The sequence below is a fragment of the Urocitellus parryii genome, chromosome 5, assembly GCF_045843805.1.
Source record: "Urocitellus parryii isolate mUroPar1 chromosome 5, mUroPar1.hap1, whole genome shotgun sequence".
In the NCBI taxonomy this organism is placed as follows: Eukaryota; Metazoa; Chordata; class Mammalia; order Rodentia; family Sciuridae; genus Urocitellus; species Urocitellus parryii.
This window is the reverse complement of record NC_135535.1, coordinates 91542079-91567084: the sequence shown is the minus strand read 5'-3', so window position 1 is coordinate 91567084 and position 25006 is coordinate 91542079. Positions and strand designations below refer to the sequence as shown.

At 36.1% G+C, this 25006-nt stretch overlaps 1 protein-coding gene across 1 annotated transcript in view; it reads right to left on the bottom strand.

Moving 5' to 3' along the window:
• The window catches only part of Plcz1 (phospholipase C zeta 1), a 51809-nt gene that overhangs the window by 18894 nt on the left and 7909 nt on the right, over positions 1–25006 (bottom strand). Inside the window, exons 3-5 of the mRNA XM_026391916.2 lie at positions 19942–20173; positions 8888–9089; positions 4500–4644 (exon numbers count right to left, since the gene is read on the bottom strand). Of these exons, the coding sequence (XP_026247701.2) occupies positions 4500–4644; positions 8888–9089; positions 19942–20173 (579 nt within the window). The remainder of the gene's footprint in view (positions 1–4499; positions 4645–8887; positions 9090–19941; positions 20174–25006) is intronic.

Below are 25006 nucleotides of genomic sequence, written 5' to 3'. Positions count from 1 at the left end.
AGTCCAAACTTCAAAGATTGCCAAATTGAGTCACTATGTTCAACTGAGAAGTCTCATTGAGACTTTGCTGTTCAAAGCCTTTTTAAAACCTCAAAACTTGCTCTTTTTTTTCATAAATTTTATTTGCATATTTTAGGTACACAGTGGGTTGAGAGATATATACAGATAGTAAAAGGGTTACTATGGTGAAACAAATTAGAATATCCATCAACTCACATTGTTACCCAATTTTTTGTTTGTTTGTTTTTGTGACAAGAGCAGCTAAAATCTATTCATTAGCATGAATCCCAATAACAGTGTTTTTCTTCCTGTAGTCCTCACAGGATACAATATGTGTCTAGACTTGTTCATCCTACATATCTATGACTCTGTATCCTCTGACCTACATTTTATTTTTCCATCCCCAATTCCATCCCTGGTAACCACGCTGCTGCTTTTTTTCCTCTATCTCTGTATAGCTGGATTTTTTAAGATTCTCCGAATCAGTGTAGTATCTTTCTTTCAGTTTCTGACTTATTGCACTTAACATAATGTCCTGCAGGTCCATCCACATTGTGGTAAATGGAAAGATCCCATTCTTTTTCCGGGATAAATAACATCCTATTACAAATACATGCCAGTTCCTTCACCTGTTCTGACCAACACTTATGTTGTTTCTGTATCTTGGCCACTGTGAATAATACTGCAAACAACATGGGGGTGTGGGCTGCTTTATGAGGTGGTGATTTCATATCCTTTTGGAATACTCCCAGAACAGGGATTTCTGGGTTATATGGTACTTCTATTTTTTATTTCTTTAGAAATATCCATCCAGTTTTCCATGATAGATGCACCAATTTGCACCAACAGTATATAGGAATTCCCCTTATATCCTCATCAACATTTGTTACCCTTTGACTTTTTGATAAAAGCCATTTTAACATGTGTGAAGAAATGTCCCATTGTTGTTGAGACTTGCATTTCCCTGATGATTAATGATGCTGAGCACCTTTTCGTATGCATGTTGGCCATTTTTATGCCTTACCTGGGTTTTGCTTATTTTTGAATGGGGCTATTTATTTTTCCAGTATTGAGTTATATGTATTTTTATAATTCATATTAACCACTTATATACGGTTTTTGCAAGTGTTTCCCCCAATCTGTAAGCTGCTATTTCATTTTGTTAGTTGTTTTCTTCACCATGCAGAAGTTTTAAAATTTGATATAGTCCCATTTGTTTACTGTTTCTTTTATGGCCTCAGCTTTTGGTGTAATACCCCAAAAAGTTATTGTCAAGGCCAACATCCAGGATTTTTTCCTTTTTTTCTCTTTGAATATTTTGTTCTCTTTGGATATAGTTTCTAATCTTATATTTAGGTCTCTGATCATTTTAAGTTGATTTTGGTGTATGCTATAAAATAAAGGTCCAGTTTCATTCTTTTGCATGTGGAACTCTTCTCTTCCCAGACTGTTTATTGAAGAGAGAACCCTTCCTTCATTTTGTCCTCTTGGAGCCCTTGTCAAAAACTAGTTGACTCTGTGTGTTTGGATTTATTTCTGTACACTTTGTTCCATTCTACTAGTCTATATGTCTGTTTTTATGCCAGGGCCATACTGTTTTAATTATTATATTTTGTAATGTAATTTTAAGTGAGGACCTGTTTTTCTTTCTCAGAATTGCTTTTGCTGCTTATGGTCTTCTCAAGTTCCAAAAAAAAATTAGGATTTTTTCTGTTTTGGAGTAAAAGGCCATTAGGATTTTGATAGGGGTTGCACTGAATCTATATATTGCTTTGAGTAACAAGTACATTAGCCATATTAATTTTTCCAATCAACATGAAATATATTTTCATTTGTGTCTTCCTCAATTTCTTCCATCAGTATTTTGTACAGATATTTCACTTCCTTGTTGAATTTATTCCTAGTTATTTTTATGATACCATAAATGGAATTTTTAAATTTCTTTTTCAGTTAAGGTCATTATTTGTGTATAAAAATGTTGATAATTTTTGTATATTTATTTTGTATTATGTAAATTTATTGAATGTACTTATTAGCTGTAACAGTATTTTTTTTTATGGAATACTGTCATCTGCAAATAGAGATAATGCTACTTCTTCCATTCCACTTTTGATTTTTTTTCCTTTTTCTACTTGTCTAATTGCTCATCTCTTATTCTTTAGAGTCTTAGAAGTTATAGGCTTTCCATCCTTGCAAGGTATTTGAATTTTAAAATGGTTTCCTGTCTCCTTTTATTTCTTCTGTTACTCACACTGAATTAAATGAGGAATATATCATGCAAATATTTTGGAAGAGTATTTCCTATATAGGGAATAGCTAGTGCAGAGGCTTTGAGATGTGTCTGAAAAAGACTAAGGAATGAATAAGGAATATAGTAGCAGGAGAGTTGAGAAGGGTTACGGAAAACCAGTCATGCAGGGCCTTGTGAGTCATGGTATGGATTTTAGCTTTTATTTTATTTTTTACAGTTAAATAGCAGATTCTTTTTCTTACTTTCTTTTTTTATTTGCGCATGTCAATCACACAAATAGTGAGATTCATTATGCCATATTTTTATATGTACATAGAATACTTTGTTCAACTTGAGAAGGGAGATGATATGATCGGACTTGCGACAAAGTCTGACTTCATGTGTTGAGATGAAACACAACAGGAAGAAGAGGAGCCAAAATGTAAGAGGCTATTATGGTAGTCCAAGTGATGGGTGCTGGTGGTTTTTCAAGACAATGACAGTTAGTTACTATGAAAAGGAGTCAAGTTCAGGATATATTTTGAAAGTACAGCCACAAAGAAACTGATTGAGGGGTCTGAAAGGAATCGGGGAGAGCTAAACTTGACAACAATGATTTGGGCTTGAGCATTTGAAAGGTGCCATCAACTGAGATGAGGAAGGTAATGGGAAGAGCAGGACTCAGATACAGAGAAACATCAGAGCTCAATTTTTGAATATGGTTAGTTCAATAAGCCCATTCAAAATCCAAAAGGAAATGCCACATAAGTAGTTAGATATTTTAGTGTTAGTTGGCAAGGTTGGAGTAGAGGTATAAGTTTAGGGAGGACAGGACAGGGGAGGTCCTAGGGACTGAAACTGACCAAACTGTTATGTGCATGTACAAATATGTCACAATGAATCCCACTAATATGTATAATTATAATGAAAAAAATAAAATTAAATAAAAAGCTAATCTACAAAAGAAAAAAATTAGAAATTATCAGAAATTGGATAGTTAAGACAATGCAATACTATCAATGTTTTTGTAGCAACAGAGAAATTATTTGATATTTATATCTTAAGAATATTTATTTTATGCCCTTTTAGGATGATATGTAGCAATTGACATAAGTTTGTGATTCTAAGTTTATGTTTACAGATTATGTAATTCATTGCAGAGTTAGGAAACTTTTTGTTTATTAAATTTATGTTTAGTTTTTTAGGTATACACTGTTTAAGTTCTAAGAAGATATTTGTTAAATCTCTTTGACTGCACTACAATTATACTATAATTGAAGTTCTTAAAAAAATCAAGCATATTGTTTACAAAATGATTTAAAATGTGTGAAGGTATATAATTAGGCAGGTTTGTAAATGGGACCAAGTATTATTCAAAAGTCCTTAAAACAGAGATGGCTAAATCTGCCCAATTTATAGATCAGGACATGAAAGGTGAATTTAGTTCCATAAAGAACTAGATCTTTGCCGTAGCAGTGGTGCATACTTGTAAACCCAGCAGCTTTGGAGTCTGAGGCAGGAGGATAGTGAGTTCAATGTCAGCCTCAGTCAGCAAAGGCAAGGTGCTAAGCAAATCAGTGAGACCCTGTCTCTAAATAAAATACAAAAAAAGGCCAGGGACGTGGCTCTGTGGTCTAGTACCCCTGTGTTCAATCTCCAGTATTCCTCCCCACCAAAAAAATTGAAAATAAAAAGGGCTGGGCATGTGGGTCAGTGGTTAAGCACCCTGGGTTCAATCTCTGGTTAAAAAAAAAAAAAAACCCTAGATCTTTAAATCTGTAACTTTAGTAAATTGAATAATAAATTTAAAATCTGAAAGAAACTTATGAACATTCTTCACTATTGCCATTATAGTCATAAATAATTTCACTAATTGTGATAATACATCGTTGACACATTTTTGTCTTGAAAATAAGAGAGTTAAATATTGGCAAAATGTTTGCTATTATCTGGATCAGTATTTCTCAAACTTTTTTGGCCATAACCCATAGTGAAAATATACTTTATACCTTAACAAATACACATACACACATACTTCCACAAACACAGGATTAAACAAAAAGTTCTATAAAACGACATGTACCTAACAGCCTGTTTTATTTTGATAAATCTGTCTTTATACATTACATGGATTTTATTGCCTATTAATTGATCATAAACCACAATTTAAAATATCATCTCTCTAAAGTAAGGCCAAGCATTACGTAAGGATTTTGAAACAAGTTGATTCTGTTGAAATAACCATAATTTAACAAAGATATGCACATACCATGAATGCATATTTGTGTATCGACTGGACAACAGTTTTAAACAGAAGCTTGCTAGTGAGTGTGTAACCGTGGTACACAACGGGCTCATTCTGTGATCCGTCCCAGCAGTCAATTTCCAGACAACGGCAACCTTTCACCAGGGCGCTAATGAGATATAAGCAAGACACAGCGTCATTCCTAGACCCTTAGCAATGTGTAGGGAAGTGGGTGGGTGCATATAGTGTCAACATATTCAAAAGACTTTTCATTATTTCACAGTAAATGCACAAATTAATGCACAATACAGGTGAATTTTGAGTCACTAGAAATTTACATCCTGAAGGAAGAACACACTACCTGTGTGCTCCAACTTGGTAACTGCTCTTTTCTAATCAACTGATTTGGTTTTGCTCTCCATTCAAGGATTAGTTTACTATAAGAAAAAAGATACCTGCCTCCGTAGTTGTAGGTACCAAACACCCCTGCTCCCAACCCAAACAATTTTGCTTATGGTGATATTTACTGTTAGATGTAATATATCATTGACATGCAATAATGTTCATATTCATCTCTGAATGTTTTGCTATATTAGTAAGGTTTATTTGATTCTCTCTTCATATCAGGTTTTGGGGAAGGGAATACACAAGAGTGGAAAGAGAAGAGAAAAAGAGAGACACATCATGGCAATACTTTCCCCCTGGAAAGAAATGTTGGCTGGAGAGAGTCAAAAGTGGAGAGCTTGACAGCTCAGTAAACAAACTGCATGTTCTTAACCATTTTATGTAAGGCCATCTCCAATTCTAATCCAAGTAAGAGCTGGAAAAAATTTAAATGTATGCAAAGGAAACCTGAATACCTGCTGATCTACGTCAATTTGACTCATGATTTCACTGGGAGGAAACTTTGAACTGACAGCCTCAGAATATGCCAAGTTCACATCTCTATCCAAAGTCAGGAAATTTATATTTCCACTTCTTCTAATGTCTTAAACTGGATTTCATTTTTCCACCTCTCAAATAAATCTCAGTTTCTTGACCTGGACATAAATTCTGTCTTAGGTTTATAAGTCTGGGTTTGAATGAATTTTCAGTATTCTTCATGTAAGAGGAACATGGCAAAATGCTGTACCACACACACTTTTATTTACACTGTGTCTGTTTGAGCTGATTGCATTCAGATTTTCCCCCCACTTAATAATAATGAATATACACAAATAGGTCTCAAAATCTTAACTGCCAACAGACAGCAGGTCATTGTGTGCTATTTTGAAATAGGTTGGTTTGTTTGTTTCCAGCATTCACCAATATCTATTAATTTATTTTTTAAATGGTCTCAGTGATTCCTGAAATAGGAATATATATAACAATAAAATGAACTTTTGATCTGGGCACACACACACACATGGTTGCCTTGAACTTTTCTCTTGTGTTTTGTGGGCACAGCCCAATGTGGGGCAACTTGCCAACCATGGTGCCAGCACCACCAACACAGTGAAATGATTAGTCTTCTGTGAACTCAGAATCCTGAAATCTCTACCTATTCTTAATGCTCTAGTTCCATAAGAGCAGGCTCACAATAACTGTTTGACCTGGGGTTGACTGTTAATATTTATTGTGCTTATATTGGAAAATAACGTGAACCCTAGAATGTTAGGAAGAGAAATAGAAGACAGACAAAAGTGGCTGTCTAAAATACAGTCTTGGAAAAGGTAGATCTGAATCAAGTGAGGGCTGACTTGAAGCACTAGGATCTTAGAACGGGTGCTCATCTATTAGAGAAGAGGTGAAAGCAGTTCTCTTGCCACATACGAGAACTATGTTCCCATGGAAACCCAGGTGAACATCTATTTTCCAAGGGGCATTTTAAATCAACCCACAGTCTATAGTCCTCTCATTCTCAGTTGGATGATTTTGCCTCCCAGGAGATGCTTGGAAATGTCTACAAACCAGGGATGAAGGGGAGGTTTGCAGGTAGAGAAAATCCGGGGATGTTGCCGAACATCCTACAATGTACAGAGTAACCTCCTTACAACAAAGAATCAACTGATTCAAAGAGTAGGGAGTCTGAGAAACCCTGCTCTAAGTCATGATAACCCGGAGAAAGGTGGTCAGAGCACCAAGTGCTTATATAAAACAGTAATTTTTCCAAACAGAAGCACAGAGCACCAAAGGACCTAGGAGAAAATGTCACTTTAAGATCTAGCGCTTCTTTAGGGATCATATTTAGTCCCTTTCTAGGGAGATGACTCAAACAGTACTTAGGTAGGAGTGCAGCTGAGAAAAGAGAAAGCAATTATGACACTAAGACAATGTGCTAAATTCAGGGGTAGGGGGAAGAGACCTTCTGTTCCCTTGGGAATAATATAGATGAAAGAATCCAAGGAGGCAGGGCGTTGGAGAAAAGAATTGGTGCATCTTATCTTACTTGGAGCTTTCACCCACATAAAATATAAAATTAAATGATTAATGAACTCTTTCTGAGGTTTGGGGGGTTCTTTCTTTTTTAAAAGCACAGTTTTACTCAGGCATGGAGTGGTGCTCTATAATGTGAAACTTCTGAGCTTTGCTATCCACTTGCCTTTGGGTTGAAGGAATGAAGCTAGAACAATTTTATAAGAATCATCTGATTCATTAGTGTTTCCACAGGCAAGTAAGGTGGTCCCCTAATTTGGGGCATAAGTCCTAGATTGGGCTATTTTTGCAGAGTTCTAAATGTGCACATTTCTTGGTATGTAGATTTATTCAGGCACGATTTAGACTTTTAAATTGAAAAAAAGAAGCAATGTTTATTTGTAAAGTTTCTTAATTTCCATGAAAGGATGCTTGCTTTGCCCTCCTCTTGGCTGATTATCAAAGTAAATTGTCTTGCCCTTTTCATCAATATAGAGTATCGGTCCTCTGGGACGTTGCCAGAGAACAATCTTTAGCTCTCTACCAGCAGGATAATCTTCCAGCAGGATAATCATAGCTACTCAGGAGGCTGAGGCAGGTGGATCCTAAATTCAAGGCCAGACTGCGTAGCTTAATGAGACCCTATTGCAAAACAAAAAATGAAGAAGGCTCTAGCTCTGTGGTAGAGCACTTCATACAGCAAAGAGATGGTCTCTCAAGCTTCATGTTTTCAGTCCACAATATCCTTGTACACTTGACTATTGGGCCAAAAATCTTGATTTCCTCTCTCTCCCTCCTACCTCCCTTCACCTCACCTAGTCAGCCTTATTGGCTTTACCTTTTCAAAACATCTCACATTCAGCCACTCACCATTGTCTCAGGTGCTACCTCCTGAATTCACCATCTACATATCATTGTCACCTGGACTGCCACAGACCTTCCCAAATCACCTTCAACCTCCCCTCCTGCCCCATCCGTCCTTCCTCCACGTGACAAACCATGACACTATCTTCAGGGAAATCCCACTCCAGTGGCTTCCCACTGAAACTGAAATAAAACCCATTCTCCTTTCCATGGTCAAGACAGCCTTCCTAACCTGAGCCTGTCTTCCTCCTAAACTCATCTCTCTTCATTCACCATGTACTGGTTTCCAGCCACATAGTGCTCTCTTCCTGTCTTTTGAACATGTCAAGCCCTTTTCATTTCTTCTGTTTCACATGACCTTCCTCTCAGATCTTTCCACGACTCCCTCTATCATCATGAAAGTTAATTGAGGAACCCTTCCTAACCCCTTCATCTAAAGTCAGACCGTCTAACCCATGCTGCTTTCTATCATGTTGCCCTCATTCCTTTTCTCCATGACTCAACTGGGTCCCAAAGATATCTATTTGCCTACTTTTTAATCTGTCTATTCCCACATATTCATACATAGACGAGTGTAGAAGCTTTGAAAATTTTTTTCCACTGCTCTGTGTGCAAAGACTAAACTGAAGTCAGCATTAGCAGTAGGATATATTGTAGGATGTAAAATTGGAGATGCAGCAAGGATTACTTTTAATCTCTGTAGATTATTTGACATATAAATCGACAAGAACCAGTGTCTATGAATGCCAAGTAACACAATTGACTGTACTATGTGTTGCCTTTTTTTTACAGCATTGTGACCTGAAGTCTGAGAATTAATGTTAATGACATCTGTTAAAATCTAGTATGTTAGGACTAGTCAAGTATGATAAGAAGTCATGTACTCAAATAAGAAGTATTTAAATTGTTCAGGACACTTTAGAAGCACCATAACCATGGAGAAGAGGTCAGACAAGATTAGAAGGAAAGTATAGGATACTAATACATAAAATAAATTATGTTGCCACTTCATCCAAAAGTTGGATCATCAAGATTCATATAAATAAACCTTGCATTGCCTGCTTTTTACTCTGCACTCTTGCCAACTGAGATAGATACTACCAGGAGCTTCCAGGTGTTTTGAATATGACAGATTTAAAAATCAAAATAAATACCTTACATATCCCCAAAGGTTACTTGGTCCCACTAATTGATCAGATACCAAATATGTGTTATGTGAACTTGAAATAAAGTAATCCTTTAATGAATGACTCATATCTTGATAAACTTTTGTATACTCCTGCTTAAATAGTAGACACTCGGATGAACTCATGAATCTTGTAAAACCTTCAAATGACATCTGTCGTGCTTTCCTAACTATAAAAAAATAAGAAAAAAGATTATAGAAATACTATTAGTAACATAAAACATTACATCTCACATATAAATTTATACAATAGAGTATCTTTTTAAAATATTAATTTGGAGGGTTGGGGATATAGCTCAGTTGGAAGAGTAATTGCCTTGCATGCACAAGGCCTGGGTTCAATCCCCAGCACCACAAAAAAAGAAAATATTTTATTTTATTTTTTGTGGTGCTGGGAATTGAAAATATATATATATATATATATATATAAATAATTTTATTATCTCAGTGGGGTTTTTTTTTTACATTTTATAAAGAAACACAAGTACATCTACCATAGATCAGTGAGCATCTACAAGCTACATATGTAGATAACAAGCACCCAGGTCAAAGGACAGAATATTACAATACCCCAGAAACCTGCCTCCAACTCCCCTCCCAGTCACCACCTCCACTCAAATGAATCTACTGTTCTAGCTTCTAGAACATATACTAGTTTGCTCTGGTTTTTATACTTTATATGAATGGAATCATACAGTGTGTGTTTTTATGCCAGTTTTCTTTTGTTCTACACTATGTTTTTAAAATTTATTGCTCTAATTTCAAATAGTTATACAAGGCTCATTTCCATTACTGCATAGTATTCCATTGTGTAAGTATGCTGTAGTGTATTTACCTATAATCTTGATGAACATTTAGACAATTTCCCATTTGGGGTTACACAAATAGTACTACTATAAACAATGAGAACAAGAATTTTGGTGCAAATATGTATTCATTTTTTGTTTCATGCATGCCTAAGAATGGAATCACTGGTTGTTACATATGATCATCTACAGAGAATTATCTCTGAATATTTTTTATTCAATATACTATGTACCAAAATTATCTGTTTAAGCAGAACATGGACTCTGGAACCAGAAAGTATGATTTCAAATCCATACTTGTTTCTAACCTTGAACTTGTTAACTTCTCTGTACCTATGCAATGGGGATAATTAGAGAACTTATCTCTATGTATTAGCTCTATAAATGTCAGTTGTTATTGCTGCCATTCATGGTTCAGTTTGGCACAAAAGGAAAACTCAAATGAATTTAAGACTAGAGTGTGATCCTTGGCAAAGAATTTTATTCCTAGGAATTTATCCTATAAGTGTTGAGACTCAAAGATCAATGTGCAAGCATCCTCACATAAGCATTATTTATAAAAGCAAAATAAATAGAAGAAAACAAATTAAAGATCAAAATATGGTACAATTGCAAATAGCCATTAAAAATAATGTGTCATGAAAATATACAGTGACATAAGTGAATATTTATGACATCATAAAAGTGAAAAGGCCAGCTTCCAAAACGCTATTACCGAGGAGGATCCAACAAGGCGGCGGGCACGGAGAGATCAAGTCTCTGACCTCTTCAGCTGCGCAGGCATAGGGAGTCATAAACTGTCTAAATGCTGTTTGCTCAGGATCACTAGGCAATGCTGAGCAGACATGGATCTGGGGCGAACAGTCTAGGCCTCTCAGAACACACACAGAGCCCGGATCGGCTGAATTCAAGCTCGCATTCGCCTGCTTCTCGCAGACAAACTGCTGTGACTCAGCACTAAATGATCCCGCTGAAACAACTGGTCAGCCCTTCTGATCCTACGGAGGTTAATGCCAACCGAGCCTTCATAGGCAGTGGCCACAGGATTGAGACGGGGCTTGGGAGAGACAGTCAGGACCCACCCGTTGCATTGGTCACCCAGCAAAGGGAACGAACTGTCACCATTTGCATGGGATACCACCATGGCAGAGATCTGATGTCACCAGACTGCAGAGGAGGAGATAACTTCATTGAAACCAGCGGCGATGGGTGTGTAACCCCCTAGCCCTCCCTCTCCACACAGTGGGAAAACCTTAGGGGCCCTTCCCAGCTCTCCCATAAGGGCCCCTCCCAGCTCTCCCGTGAGCGCGATAGTCAGACCAAGGGAATCAGGAGTGGCACGGGACCCGCGGAGCGGAACCCCCGGCTACCCCTCCCACCAGTGCTGACAACTGGGGTCTCTTGCACCAGCTACCGGGGGCGTGGCTACCGGAGTGCAAGTAAAATACACTGAGGGTTCTCAGCCCCAAGCTCTACAAACATAGGGTCTGAGGGAATGGCAGACAGGGAGAGTGTGCCCAGTCATCCATGAAAATAAGGCTCCCGGGAGCAGCAGACCTGGCATGTAGCCAGTATTGTGGTGAGTGTCACTGGTGAGCAGGGCCTGGTTTGAGGAAAAGTGGGGAAGTGACTAGACACAAGAGAAGGCCAAAGGCACTCAGGATTGGAGACCTGCCCAGTCTGGGAGGAGGAGCTGCTGCACAGTGATTGGTTCCCGCGTATTGAGATGAGAAGCTTGGCCCAGTGGGCACAGCTCTACCTACTGGAAGAGAAGTTAATCAAACTCTAAGACTGCATTTATTAGTTTTTTTTAATTTGTTTTTTTTTCATTTTCATTTTTTTTGTTGTTTTTTAATTTTTTAATTTTTATATTACTTTTTTTAATTTTAATTTTAATTTTTTTATTTTTTTAAAACATTTTTCTTTTTTTCTTTTCTATTTTTTCTTTTGTCTTTTCATTTCTTTTCAATTTCCTTATTCCCCCTTCCTTGAATTCTACCTGCTTACTCTCATTCTCTTTAGTGACTTCTTCCCTTCCCTTCTAATACCTTTCCTCCCAAGCATCAAATAAATTTATAGGAGTAAACAGTAACTCAGCAGTCAAACAGAACAAGAAGTAAAATGAGCACTATGAAAAAGCAAGGAAGAAAAGGAGTACAAACAATGCAGGACAGCCTGAATATTCAGGAGGACCTAGACGCATCAGAAAAATGGTCAAATAAAGAACTCAAGGAATACCTTAGACAGATGGAATGGAACTTCAAAGAGGATATGAGACAGCAAATTCAAACAGTGAAAGAACACATTGAAAATGAATTACATAAACAGATAAAAGAAGAAGTTAAGCATCTTTATCAGGAGATAGAGATTATAAAAAAAATCAAACAATAATTCTAGAAATGAAGGAAACGATAAACCAAATTAAAACTCAAATGAGAGTATCACTAACAGAGTGGAGCAAGTAGAAGCCAGAGCGTCAAATAATGAAGACAAAATATATCATCTTGAAAAGAGTCTAGCCAACTCAGAAAGGCTGGTAAAAAATCACGAGAAAAACATCCAAGAGATATGGGATAACATAAAACAACCAAACTTAAGAGTCATCGGGATAGAGGAAGGTATAGAGGTTCAAACCAAGGGAATGAGCAACCTGCTGGATGAAATAATTATACAAAACTTTCCAGAAATAAAAAAGGAAACAGATATACACATTGTAGATGCATACAGGACACCGAGCATACAAAATCACAGTAGAACAATGCCAAGACACATTGTTATGAAGATATCCAATATACAGAACAAAGAGAAAATATTAAAAGCTACAAGAGAAAGGAGGCAGATTACATTCAGGGGTAAACCAATAAGGTTAACAACGGATTTTTCATCATAGGCACTGAAAGCGAGAAGATCCTGGAACAACGTATTTCAAACACTGAAAGACAATGGATGCCAACCAAGAATTTTGTATCCAGCAAAATTAAGCTTCAGGTATAACAACGAAATAAAAATCTTTCATGATAAACAAAAGTTAAAAGAATTTGCAGCCAGAAAACCAGCATTGCAAAGCATCTTGAGCAAAACACTACACGAGGAAGAAATGAAAAACAATAACCAAAACCAACAGTGGGAAGTGCCTCAGTAAAGACATAGGGCGGGGGGAAAGCTTATCATGGAGAAACAAACTAAATTAAAAAAAAAAAGATAAATAATCAAACAAGGCTGGAAGCACAAACCATATATCAATAGTAACTCTAAACGTTAATGGCTTAAACTCTCCAATAAAGCAACATAGGCTAGTAACATGGATTAAAAAAACAAATCCAACAATATGCTGCCTCCAGGAGACACATCTGATTGGAAAAGACATACACAGGCTGAAGGTGAAAGGATGGGAAAAAATATACCACGCACACGGTCCTCGGAAGCAAGCAGGGGTGGCCATCCTCATATCGAATAAAATCGACTTCAAGACTAAGTTAATCAAAAGGGATAAGGAAGGACATTATATACTGTTAAAAGGAACCATTCACCAACAAGACATAAAAATTATCAATATTTATGCACCAAATAATGGTGCTGCGACATTCATAAAACAATTCTCCTCAAGTTCAAGAATCAAATAGACCACAACACAATAATTATGGGTGACTTCAACACACCTCTCTCACCATTGGACAGATCCTTCAAACAAAAGTTGAATAAAGAAACTATAGAACTCAATACCACAATCAATAACCTAGACTTAACTGACATATATAGAATATATCAACCATCATCAAGTGGATATACTTTTTTCTCAGCAGCACATGGATCCTTCTCAAAAATAGACCATATATTATGCCATAGGGCAACCCTCAGTAAATATAAAGGGGTGGAGATAATACCATGCATTTTATCTGATCATAATGGAATGAAACTGGAAATCAATGATAAAAGAAGGAAGGAAAAATCCTACATCACATGGAAAATGAGCAATATGTTACTGAATGATCAATGGATTACAAAAGACATAAAGGAGGAAATAAAAAAATTCTTAGAATGAAACTGGAAATCAATGATAAAAGAAGGAAAGAAAAGTCCTATATCACATGGAAAAAGAGCAATATGTTACTGAATGATCAATTGGTTACAGAAGACATAAAGGAGGAAATCAAAAAATACTTAGAGATAAATGAAAATACAGACACAACATATCGGAATCTATGGGACACAATGAAAGCAGTTTTAAGAGGGAAATTCATCGCCTGGAGGTCATTCCTCAAAAAAAGAAAAAAAACAACAAATAAATGAGCTCACACTTCATCTTAAAGCTCTAGAAAAGGAAGAGCAAAACAACAGCAAATGAGCAGAAAGCAAGAAATAATTAAAATCAGAGTGGAAATCAACGAAATTGAAACAAAAGAAACTATTGAAAAAATTGACAAAACTAAAAGTTGGTTCTTTGAAAAAATAAATAAGATTGACAGACCCTTAGCCATGCTAACGAAGAGAAGAAGAGAGAGAACTCAAATTACTAACATACGGGATGAAAAAGGCAACATCACAACAGATACAACAGAAATACAGAAGATAATTAGGAATTATGTTGAACACCTATATTCCAATAAAATAGAAGATAGTGAAGACATCGATAAATTTCTTAAGTCATATGATTTGCCCAGACTGAGTCAGGAGGATACACACAATTTGAACAGACCAATATCAATGGATGAAATAGAAGAAGCAATCAAAAGACTAACAACCAAGAAAAGCCCAGGACCGGATGGGTATACAGCGGAGTTTTACAAAACCTTTAAAGAAGAATTAATACCAATACTTTTCAAGTTATTTCAGGAAATAGAAAAAGAGGAAGCTCTTCCACATTCATTCTATGAGGTCAACATCACCTTGATTCCGAAACCAGACAAAGACACCTCAAAGAAAGAAAACTACAGACCAATATCTCTAATGAACCTAGATGCAAAAATCCTCAATAAAATTCTGGCGAATCGAATACAAAAACACATCAAAAAAATTGTGCACCATGATCAAGTAGGATTCATCCCTGGGATGCAAGGATGGTTCAATATACGGAAATCAATAAATGTTATTCACCACATCAATAGACTTAAAGATAAGAACCATATGATCATCTCGATAGACATAGAAAAAGCATTCAACAAAGTACAGCATCCCTTTATGTTCAAAACATTAGAAAAACTAGGGATAACAGGAACTTACCTCAACATTGTAAAAGCTATCTATGCTAAGCCGCAGGCTAGCATCATTCTTAATGGAGAAAAATTGAAAGGCATTCTCTCTAAAATCTGGAACAAGACAGGGATTCCCTCTATCACCACTTCTATTCAAAATAGTTCTCGAAACACTGGCCAGAGCAATTAGACAGACGAAAGAAATTAAAGGCATAAAAATAGGAAAAGAAGAACTTAAATTATCACTATTTGCAGGCGACATGATTCGACACCTAGAAGACCCAAAAGGGTCTACAAAAAAAAACCACTAGAACTAATAAATGAATTCAGCAAAGTGGCAGGATATAAAATCAACACACATAAATCAAAGGCATTTCTGTATATCAGCAACAAAACTTCTGAAATGGAAATGAGGGAAAACACCCCATTCACAATATCCTCAAAAAAAATAAAATACTTTGGAATCAACCTAACAAAAGAGGTGAAAGATTTATACAATGAAAACTACAGAACCCTAAAGAGAGAAATAGAAGAAGATCTTAGAAGATGGAAAAATATACCCTGTTCATGGATAGGCAGAACTAACATCATCAAAATGGCGATATTACCAAGAGTTCTCTATAGGTTTAATGCAATGCCAATCAAAATCCCAACGGCATTTCTTGTAGAAATAGATAAAGCTATCATGAAATTCATATGGAAAAATAAAAGACCCAGAAGAGCAAAAGCAACTCTAAGCAGGAAGTGTGAATCAGGCGGTATAGCGATACCAGATTTCAAACTGTACTACAGAGCAATAGTAACAAAAACAGCATGGTACTGGTACTAAAACAGGCGGGTGGACCAATGGTACAGAATACAGGACAAAGTGACTAAATCACAAAGTTAAAACTATCTTATATTTGATTAAGGGGCTAAAAGCATGCAATGGAGGAAGGATAGCATCTTCAACAAATGGTGCTGGGAAAACTGGAAATCCATATGCAACAAAATGAAACTGAATCCCTTTCTCTCACCATGCACAAAAGTTAACACAAAATGGATCAAGGAGCTTGATATCAAATCAGAGACTCTGCGTATGATAGAAAAAAAGTTGGCTCCGATCTACATATTGTGGGGTCGGGCTCCAAATTCCTTAATAGGACACTCATAGCAAAAGAGTTAATAACAAGAATCAACAAATGGGACTTACTCAAATTAAAAAGTTTTTTCTCAGCAAGAGAAACAATAAGACAGGTAAATAGGGAGCCTACATCATGGGAACAAATCTTTACTCCTCACACTTCAGATAGAGCCCTAATATCCAGAGTATACAAAGAACTCAAAAAATTAAACAATAAGATAACAAATAACCCAATCAACAAATGGGCCAAGGACCTGAACAGACACTTCTCAAAGGAGGATATACAATCAATCAACAAGTACATGAAAAAATGCTCACCATCTCTAGCAGTCAGAGAAATGCAAATCAAAACCACCCTAAGATACCATCTCACTCCAGTAAGATTGGCAACCATTATGAAGTCAAACAACAACAAGTGCTGGCGAGGATGTGGGGAAAAGGGTACTCTTGTACATTGCTGGAGGGACTGCAAATTGGTGCGGCCAATTTGGAAAGTCGTATGGAGATTCCTGGGAATGCTGGGAATGGAACCACCATTTGACCCAACTATTGCCCTTCTCGGACTATTCCCTGAAGACCTTAAAAGAGAGTACTACAGGGATACTGCAACATGGATGTTCATAGCAGCTCAATTCACAATAGCTAGACTGTGGAACCAACCCATATGCCCTTCAATAGATTAATGGATAAAAAAAAAATGTGGCATTTATACACAATGGAGTACTAAGCAGCACTAAAAAATGACAAAATCATGGAATTTGCAGGGAAACGGATGGCACTAGAGCAGATTATGCTAAGTGAAGCTAGCCAATCCCTAAAAAACAAATGCCAAATGTCTTCTTTGATATAATGAGAGCAACTAAGAACAGAGCAGGGAGGAAGAGCAGGAGGAAAAGATTAACATTAAACAGAGATACGAGGTGGGAGGGAAAGGGAGAGAAAAGGGAAATTGCATGGAAATGGAAGGAGACCCTCATTATTATACAAAATTACATATAAGAGGTTGTGAGGGGAATGGGAAAAAAAAAACAAGGAGAGAAATGAATTACAGTAGATGGGGTAGAGAGAGAAGATGGGAGGGGAGGGGAGGGGGGATAGTAGAGGATAGGAAAGGTAGCAGAATACAACAGTTACTAATAGGGCATTATGTAAAAATGTGGTTGTGTAACTGATGTGATTCTGCAATCTGTATTTGGGTTAAAAATGGGAGTTCATAACCCACTTGAATCTAATTTATGAAATATGATATGTCAAGAGTTTTGTAATGTTTTTAACAACCAATAAAAAAATGCTATTACCATTTTGTTTTTTAAAAAAGAAAAAACCCAAAACTAGATAAAAATACATTAAAATTTTATATGTATGCAAACCCTCTATTTCAAAGCCATGAAAATTTAGGAATGTGTGAGCATACAGAACAAATGTATCATGTTTTGTAACAGTGATGATTTGCATTAATTTATTATTTTTCCCTGTGCAATCAGCATTCATTGGCCTATAGCCCTTTTCAACTGTGGAACAATTAAGTAAATATCTTTTATAATAGAATAGAAGACAAACTCACTTTTTGTCCTAAAAAAATCCTCACATAGAAATGAGAATCATTCTCATGGATTTTTTACAAACTTCATTCTGTGTACATCACATACCAACAGTGCATGGTATTGAGAAGCTTGGTAGCATTTGGAACCAGAAGATCATAATTCAAGTTGGCTTTAATAAGAGTAAAGTGATCAATAATCCTGTAAATAAAATGCAAGGTGCTGGATGTGTATAAAAGTGCCTAACACAGTCTAAAGCTCAAAAGATAAAATATTATGTTGTGGTCAAAATGCAAACACAATCCAAGGTGTCACTGACACTATCCCAATATCTGTTTGTATCTTTTAATTTCCCACCTGAAGGTAAGGCTGCCAAGGTGATTTTTGTTTTGTAGCACTCACAGCTCAATGCTACGGAAAGTGCCCATCTGAAAACTGGCTGGTTCCAGGGGCAACCACATAAAGAACTTGAGCCAGAATATAAGTCAATTCACTACTTCTTTAAAGAAAGTCTTCCTAAGATGAAAAAGAAAAAGAAGGAGGAGAAGCAGGAGATGGAGAAGGGGAAGGGGAAGGAAAGGAAAATGAAGAGGGGGGAGGGAGAGGAGGGAGTGAAAGGGGAGGAGGACAGGGACATGGTTTGGGAGAAGATGGGGAGAAGGTCATCATCCGTTCAACTTCTTGGGTATGCTTACCACTACTATTGATGACCATCCCCATGCAAGCTCTTTATCTTGTAGCAAACCTGCAGAAGTTTAATAATGCTCGGGCCAAAGTGCTACTAGCACTGCTCTCAGTCACATTACTACAAGGCTTCCAACCCTCCAAAATCTCTGTGTGATGTTGTCATGAAACCAAAATCTTAATTTTGGCCTCCAAGACCCTACATGTTCTGATCTCTGCCTATCCCCGCAAACTCACCTCCCTGTCATTTCCCAGGCTCTGACTACACTGCCCTTTTCCTGTTCCTGAAATTCTCCAACTCAGGTCCAGTGCTTCTCTCCCCTTCCCCTTACCGCCCACCCCCCTCTTCCCATCCCCTGACCTCAGACACAACATTTGGCCATATGACTTGTTCTTTCTTGTCATTTAAGTCTCAGCCTGAATATCATACCTCAGCAAGGTTTCTCCTAAACATGCAATCTGAAATAGACCTCCCAGAGCACCTATTCTCTATCACCTTCTCTGTTTGATTTTCTTCGTAGAGCTTAGCCCTTTTTGAAATGACTTTTATATGCTTAAGTATTTATTTCAGTCTCCCTCCAGCCTCCATCAGGAATATAAAACTAGTTGCCTTCTTCTCCACTGTATCCCCAGCCTCTAGTCTAGAACTACACTTACTTGCCACAAATAACTATTTGAATAAATTATAAATGAATGATTGAATGAAGAAACAAGTTTGGTCTTGGTAGAATCCATATTACCCTGTGTTAGACATTGGTAGTCTAAATCAACTTTCAAAGGAAGAGCTTGAACTTTAATATCTTCCCTATTAAGAGAATATTTTAAGCTGAATTGTCAGTTAACTTTTGTAGAGCATTTACCATTTTGCTCCAACAATACTTATTGTACAATTATGTAAAGATTTTATTATATTATTTCTCTATTATTTGGTTTAAAATGATCATAAATGAAACAATTTGAAGTGGTTTTACCTATTGGAAGATGAAACAAATATCTCAAATTATGACAACTCGTTAGCTTAAATGATCATTTAATTTAAACCAAATGACTATGTATTCAAAACAAAGGAAAATCTGGTGTACTACTGCACAGGATAACTATAGACAGCAATAGTTTTCTGTACATTTCAATAAGCAAAAGAAAGGATTTTGAAAGTTTTCACCATAAAGAAATGATACATGTTTGGACGGATAGATCTGTCTGATCTGATTTAAACGTCACTCAATGTTTACAGGTACCAGACATCACACGGTAATATGTACAACTTTAAATTTTACATATCAGTTAAAAACAGATTTAATTTTTTTTAAGAAGAAAAAGCAATCTTTTAAAAATATGCATGAAATGTTGCTGAGGTTTAGATCTTAAATGTCCTTCCAAGCTCCACATATAAAGGCTTAGTCCCCTGCTTGGCACTATTGGGAGATGCTAGGAACTAAAGATGGGGGCAAGTGGGAAGGCATGGAAGTGTGCCCATGAAAGACCCCCAACCCCTCCTTTTCCTCTCTCTATAGCTTTCTAAAAGGTTCATATACATGCTATAATATATTTTTTGCATATTCTGGAAAATAAAGTTGACCCATTCAAATATTTGAATTTAATCATCATCATTCACAAAAATACTCTACATATAAATAAATATAAGTATTCTGATAAACTTTGAAATACAGACATACCTTCTTCGATGGGCTCATATTTCTGAATGATGTCAGAAGCATCAGCTTTAGTAGCCTTATTTCTGGATTGTTCTTGTGCTAGAAATTTAGTCAGGTTATTTTCGAAAAGAATTTTCCGGTTTTCAGAATACGCATTGAAAATTTCAGCAATTTCTTCTCTGTGTGCAAAAGTCCGATAAATTGCTCTAAATTCTTCTATGGTGATTCTTCCTTGTTTCAGTCTATCATTGTCCTACTAAAAAAAATGACTGGTGGGCTCACAATGTATCAAAAATACATACAAAATAAATGTTAGAATATTAATGTAATATACATAGCAATTTAAACTTTAAAGATGAGGAAAATTAACACTGGGTTCTTATTGAAGATAAAATACATAAAACTACATGAAGTGATACCCAAATCAGGGAAAGGTTAGTGGATCATAACTTCTCAGAACCCAGTGGTCACAGTGGAGGTATGGGGGGAAGACAGCAATTACAGGTTGTCTTACGTATTTCATTTTGGTATTCCACTCTATTTCAGTACCTTCTTAAAACCATACCAGGCAGTGTGCGATCCCACGCCACCTACATTCAGCCTAGACCGTAAATGTCAGAATGAATCAGACACATTCAAGATCACTGTACACAAAGCAGAGTGTTGTGGCACATGCCTATAATCCCAGCAGCTCAGGAGGCCGGAGAATCACAAGTTCAAAGCCAGCCTCAGCAATGGCGAGGCACTAAGCAACTCAGTGAGATCTTGTCTCTAATTAAAATACAAAATAGGGCTGGGGATGTGTCTCAGTGGTTGAATGCCCCTGAGTTCAATCCCCACTATCCAAAAAAGAAAAAAACCTGACTATATACTGCAGAGGCTGTAGTAGTTATGCAACACCTTGAATTGATTGAGTGGGCATAATCATTTTAGAATCTGGGATAGCAACGGATGATTAGGGTCTACTAAGAAAGAATGGATCACCTGGCTGTTATGGAAATTTCATTATTTAAATCTTATGAGATACAAGACAAGGACATAGGCGGGGTTTGTAATAGAACCACTTTGAGATTGAGTGAGGAAATGACTAGCAAACGTCGAAGATTAGTATGAACAGTGTGCATTTGGAAGAGATGGAGAACTGCAGGTAAGACAGCAGAAAACATGTAATTCAAGTGAAAGGCAATGGATATACACTACAGATGCAAGTAAAATTATGAAGGGAGAAATCAGAAGGATTCAACACATGGCAATTTTAGACACTTGAGTGAGAGAATTCAGAAATGCCTGAGGTGGGAAAAAATAAAGTAACTACAGTAGAATTTTGGTATTGCCAACAAATAAAAACTAGGGAATAGGAACTTCAGCCGAGAAGTATGTTTCATTTCAAAAAACAAAAAAGCTTTTTATTTAATATCTTACTCATTACATTTTAAACACCTTGAATACAAAGAGCATGTGTCAAAGGGACATTGTGTTGTGGTGAAAAGCTGACAGAATTCTTAGACAGAGATATATTATATTCCAAACTTCAAAATGTGTGAGACTTTGGACACATAAAATAAACTTTCTGAGTTTCAGAATTTTTTATCTGAAAAATATAGATAAAATCACCGATGTCATCAGGCTTCTGTGAGAATTGGAAATATACTATTAATGGTAGTTTTAAACACCAGTATATTGCTATGTATTATCTGTCTTCCCACACATCATCCAGCCTAGTGTCTCATCTTTGGAAATCTTTCCTGTGAAGTGTGCAACATTATAGAACCTCTAGGGCGAAACAGTAGACCAACATGCTAGACATGATCTCTTCATTTCATTAGGAAAAATTCAGAGGGGGTGATTAGACAATCATATATAAAGGGATCCATGAAGCAATCTGAGCTGGAAACCAACTATAAAGAGCACTGAGTTGGTACAAAAAGGAACACTCATCATACATATGGAGCAGCTAGAAGAAGCAGGGACTCAAAGTGCAAAGTGACAATGGAGATAAGCTGGGGAGACAAGCTGAAGTCTGTGGTTGTCAAATCAGATACTGGTTCTGCCAAGCTCTTTAAGTAATAATAGTTCCTTAAAATCTTATAATCTTAAAGTCATACATATTGTCAATTATCTTAGTAAACAAACATGATTCAACTTACTGTCTTTAAATTCTGAATTTTGAGGTCTTTAACAGAATGTTACAGAATTAATGTAATTTTATTTTAACCCCAATCCACTCTTAAATTTTCATAAGATCTTAAGTCAATAAAAGTCCAAGTGGGCCTATGATATCTGAAAATTTTGTTGCATAAGGGTATCTATATTAAAAGTTAATAGTCCTACTAAATAGCAGCATTAAGTAAAATACACATTATCCACTGAGTAACAGGTTTTGTTACTTTCAAGCAGGGTATAAACTTGGTCATCTGAGAGGTTCTCTTATTTTGTTTGTTGTGTTTTCCTAAAGGATCAAAATCGTCATTTGAGATATTAAAATTAGAGACATAAAGATGAAACCAAATTCCACAAATTCAGATCATTGCCACAATTGATCAGCACCAAAGAAGAACTAAGGGTCAAAATTAATCCAATTACCAAAAAAAAAAAGAAAAACTACACAAAATAATTAGGATTGTCTCACTGAAGATGAGAAGATTACTGAAGATGGGAAGACCTACATGGAATGAGAAAGAGAAGAGAAAAGGACAAGAAGGAGATAGATGGTGGTGGAGAAGATGGAGAGGACTTGGTAAACAGAGTCATGATGGGGGAAGCAGAGAGAAGAAAGCAATTGCAGGAAAAATTCAGGTCTGAGTATCAAGGTACTTAGCAGCAGTTAAAGCTTCCAGTACCAATGTATTAGTATGTCCCTGGTCTATGAACATGTGTAGAAGACCAGATTATGAACTAAAACCACACAAGACAGTGGAAAGACCATACGCCATCAGGTGAATTAACAGTAGATATGCAGAAAAAAATTATGTCAGATGCATATGTGATCACTTCAACTCCCTTCTGAGTGTTCCCAGTGCATTTATTGGTCTTCAGGAAGAAAAAACATACTACTTGTTGCATGGCTTCTAAGATCAGTTGATATCATTGGTGATTTCTGTTCTTTTCCTTTCCCTCCTCCTTGTCCCTCACTCTGGGTGCTCTGAATTTGTTACAGTATAATACTCATCCATGTCTTGCTGTGGAGTACAGGCTGTTCTTTCTGTCTGGAATACCCTTCTTCTTTTTATTTATTTTTTTTTGAGGTGCTAGAAATCAATTATAAACCTGCACACAAACATTAGACAAGCTACAACAGTAGTTTGAATATGGTTTTGTTGTACAGGATTAAAAAAAAACTAGGAACCTTTTCCTATTTAATATTAGGTGAAGTAATTGAGAATCAATAAATTGCTCAGGAAGAATTTAGAAAGTCAGATGAAAAGAAATAAAGAATTGAACTTTAAGAGGAAAGTAGAAGGGATGGTCAGAAGATGGATGGAAAAGGAATGATAAGAGATTTGGGGAAAAAATAGGAAAGAGTGATGTTCAAGAAGACAGAACAGATAGAATTTTAAGAAAGAAGGAATAAATAAAATACATAGAGAGGCCAACCAGCAGATATAGCATTTTAGATATAAAGAGGTTTTCAAGATAAATGTGAATACAAAACTTATCTCAATGGATCATTGAATAAGTAGAAAAGGAAATATAAAGAATTATTTTGGTTTATCTGCTAAAAGACCAAATGCAACAGCAGAGAATATGGTGTTATTTATTTTATTAGATAAGACTTAAAAAGTTTATATTGTGGAATACCAACCACAAAGGTAGGAAACCATAAACCTGAGTTCAACCAAACAGAATACAAGTGGCAGAACTGATTTCAGTTTGCAGGTTTGAGGACAGACAATAGAGTCTGACTTTTAACTTCCAGTTCATTCTACACTGCTGCCAGATTATTTATCCTAAAATATGCAATTCTTTCCTAGTCAAAACACTTCAATGATTACTCAGTGCTTCCAGAGAGAAACCCAAATTCTATGGTCTACCATTCAAAGACTTCCACGGTCTGGCATTTGCAGCTATTTCTTGACACCTGTCTTCATGCATGCTGTACTCTAGTTATGTTTGATTACTTCTGTTCTTCAAGGACTCCTTGCATGCATGCCACACATGTTATGGCTCACTTTTTAAGATCCATAAAGAATGCCACCTCCACCATGGCATTTTCTTAAAAAAGCCCAAATCAGATAGGCTTTTTATCCTCCGATTCCCTGTTCGAAATTCTCATGAGATTTATTAAGACCATTTTACAAAATAGTAATTTCTGCATTTCTTTTTCTTCTAAGAGAAAGATAACACTTTGTTTATTTTTTACAATGCATAGTTTCTGAAAGAGTGCCAAGCACATAATATAAATTTAGTAATTACTATTAATTGTCTAGAAAATTTCAAGACTTAAGTCCTATATTACACAATTTTGCATTAAAAAAGATTGAATGTCATACTCAATCAACAATCAGAGTTGTAACCTAACACTAGGTATATGCATTGAAATAATATGTACTATTTCCTATAAAATATTTTAAATGTTATAAATTAAAGACTGTAACATGGTAAAAGTAATAAAGTTACTTTTAATAAAAGAATAAAAAATACTTAAGACATTGCTGCTTAAGCCATGACTCAATAATTAATCTTATAAAAAGAAGTTCAGAATACATTGCCAAGATCATAAAGTTATATGTTCTTTACTCAAATTTAAAACTAAAAGTCACCTTGTAAAAAAATAAATTCATGTCAAGATTTTATGTCAGCTCCTTAGGAAATCAATAGATGTAATGCATCTTTTCAGAGCTTTTGAACAATTATAACTGCTGTAGTTTCAGCTGATACTTTGCTGTAGTTTCAGCTGATACTTTGCCTACTTTTTGCATGATCTAGGTACATTCATAAATAATATCTTATTTAATATTCATAACAATCCTGTGAGATAACTATATTAGGATTCCATTCTGCAGATTAAGAAATTCACTCAGATGTTTTACTCACCAAGAACTACATAGCTGGGATGTATTAGAGCTTAGAATCTCCACACTCAAAG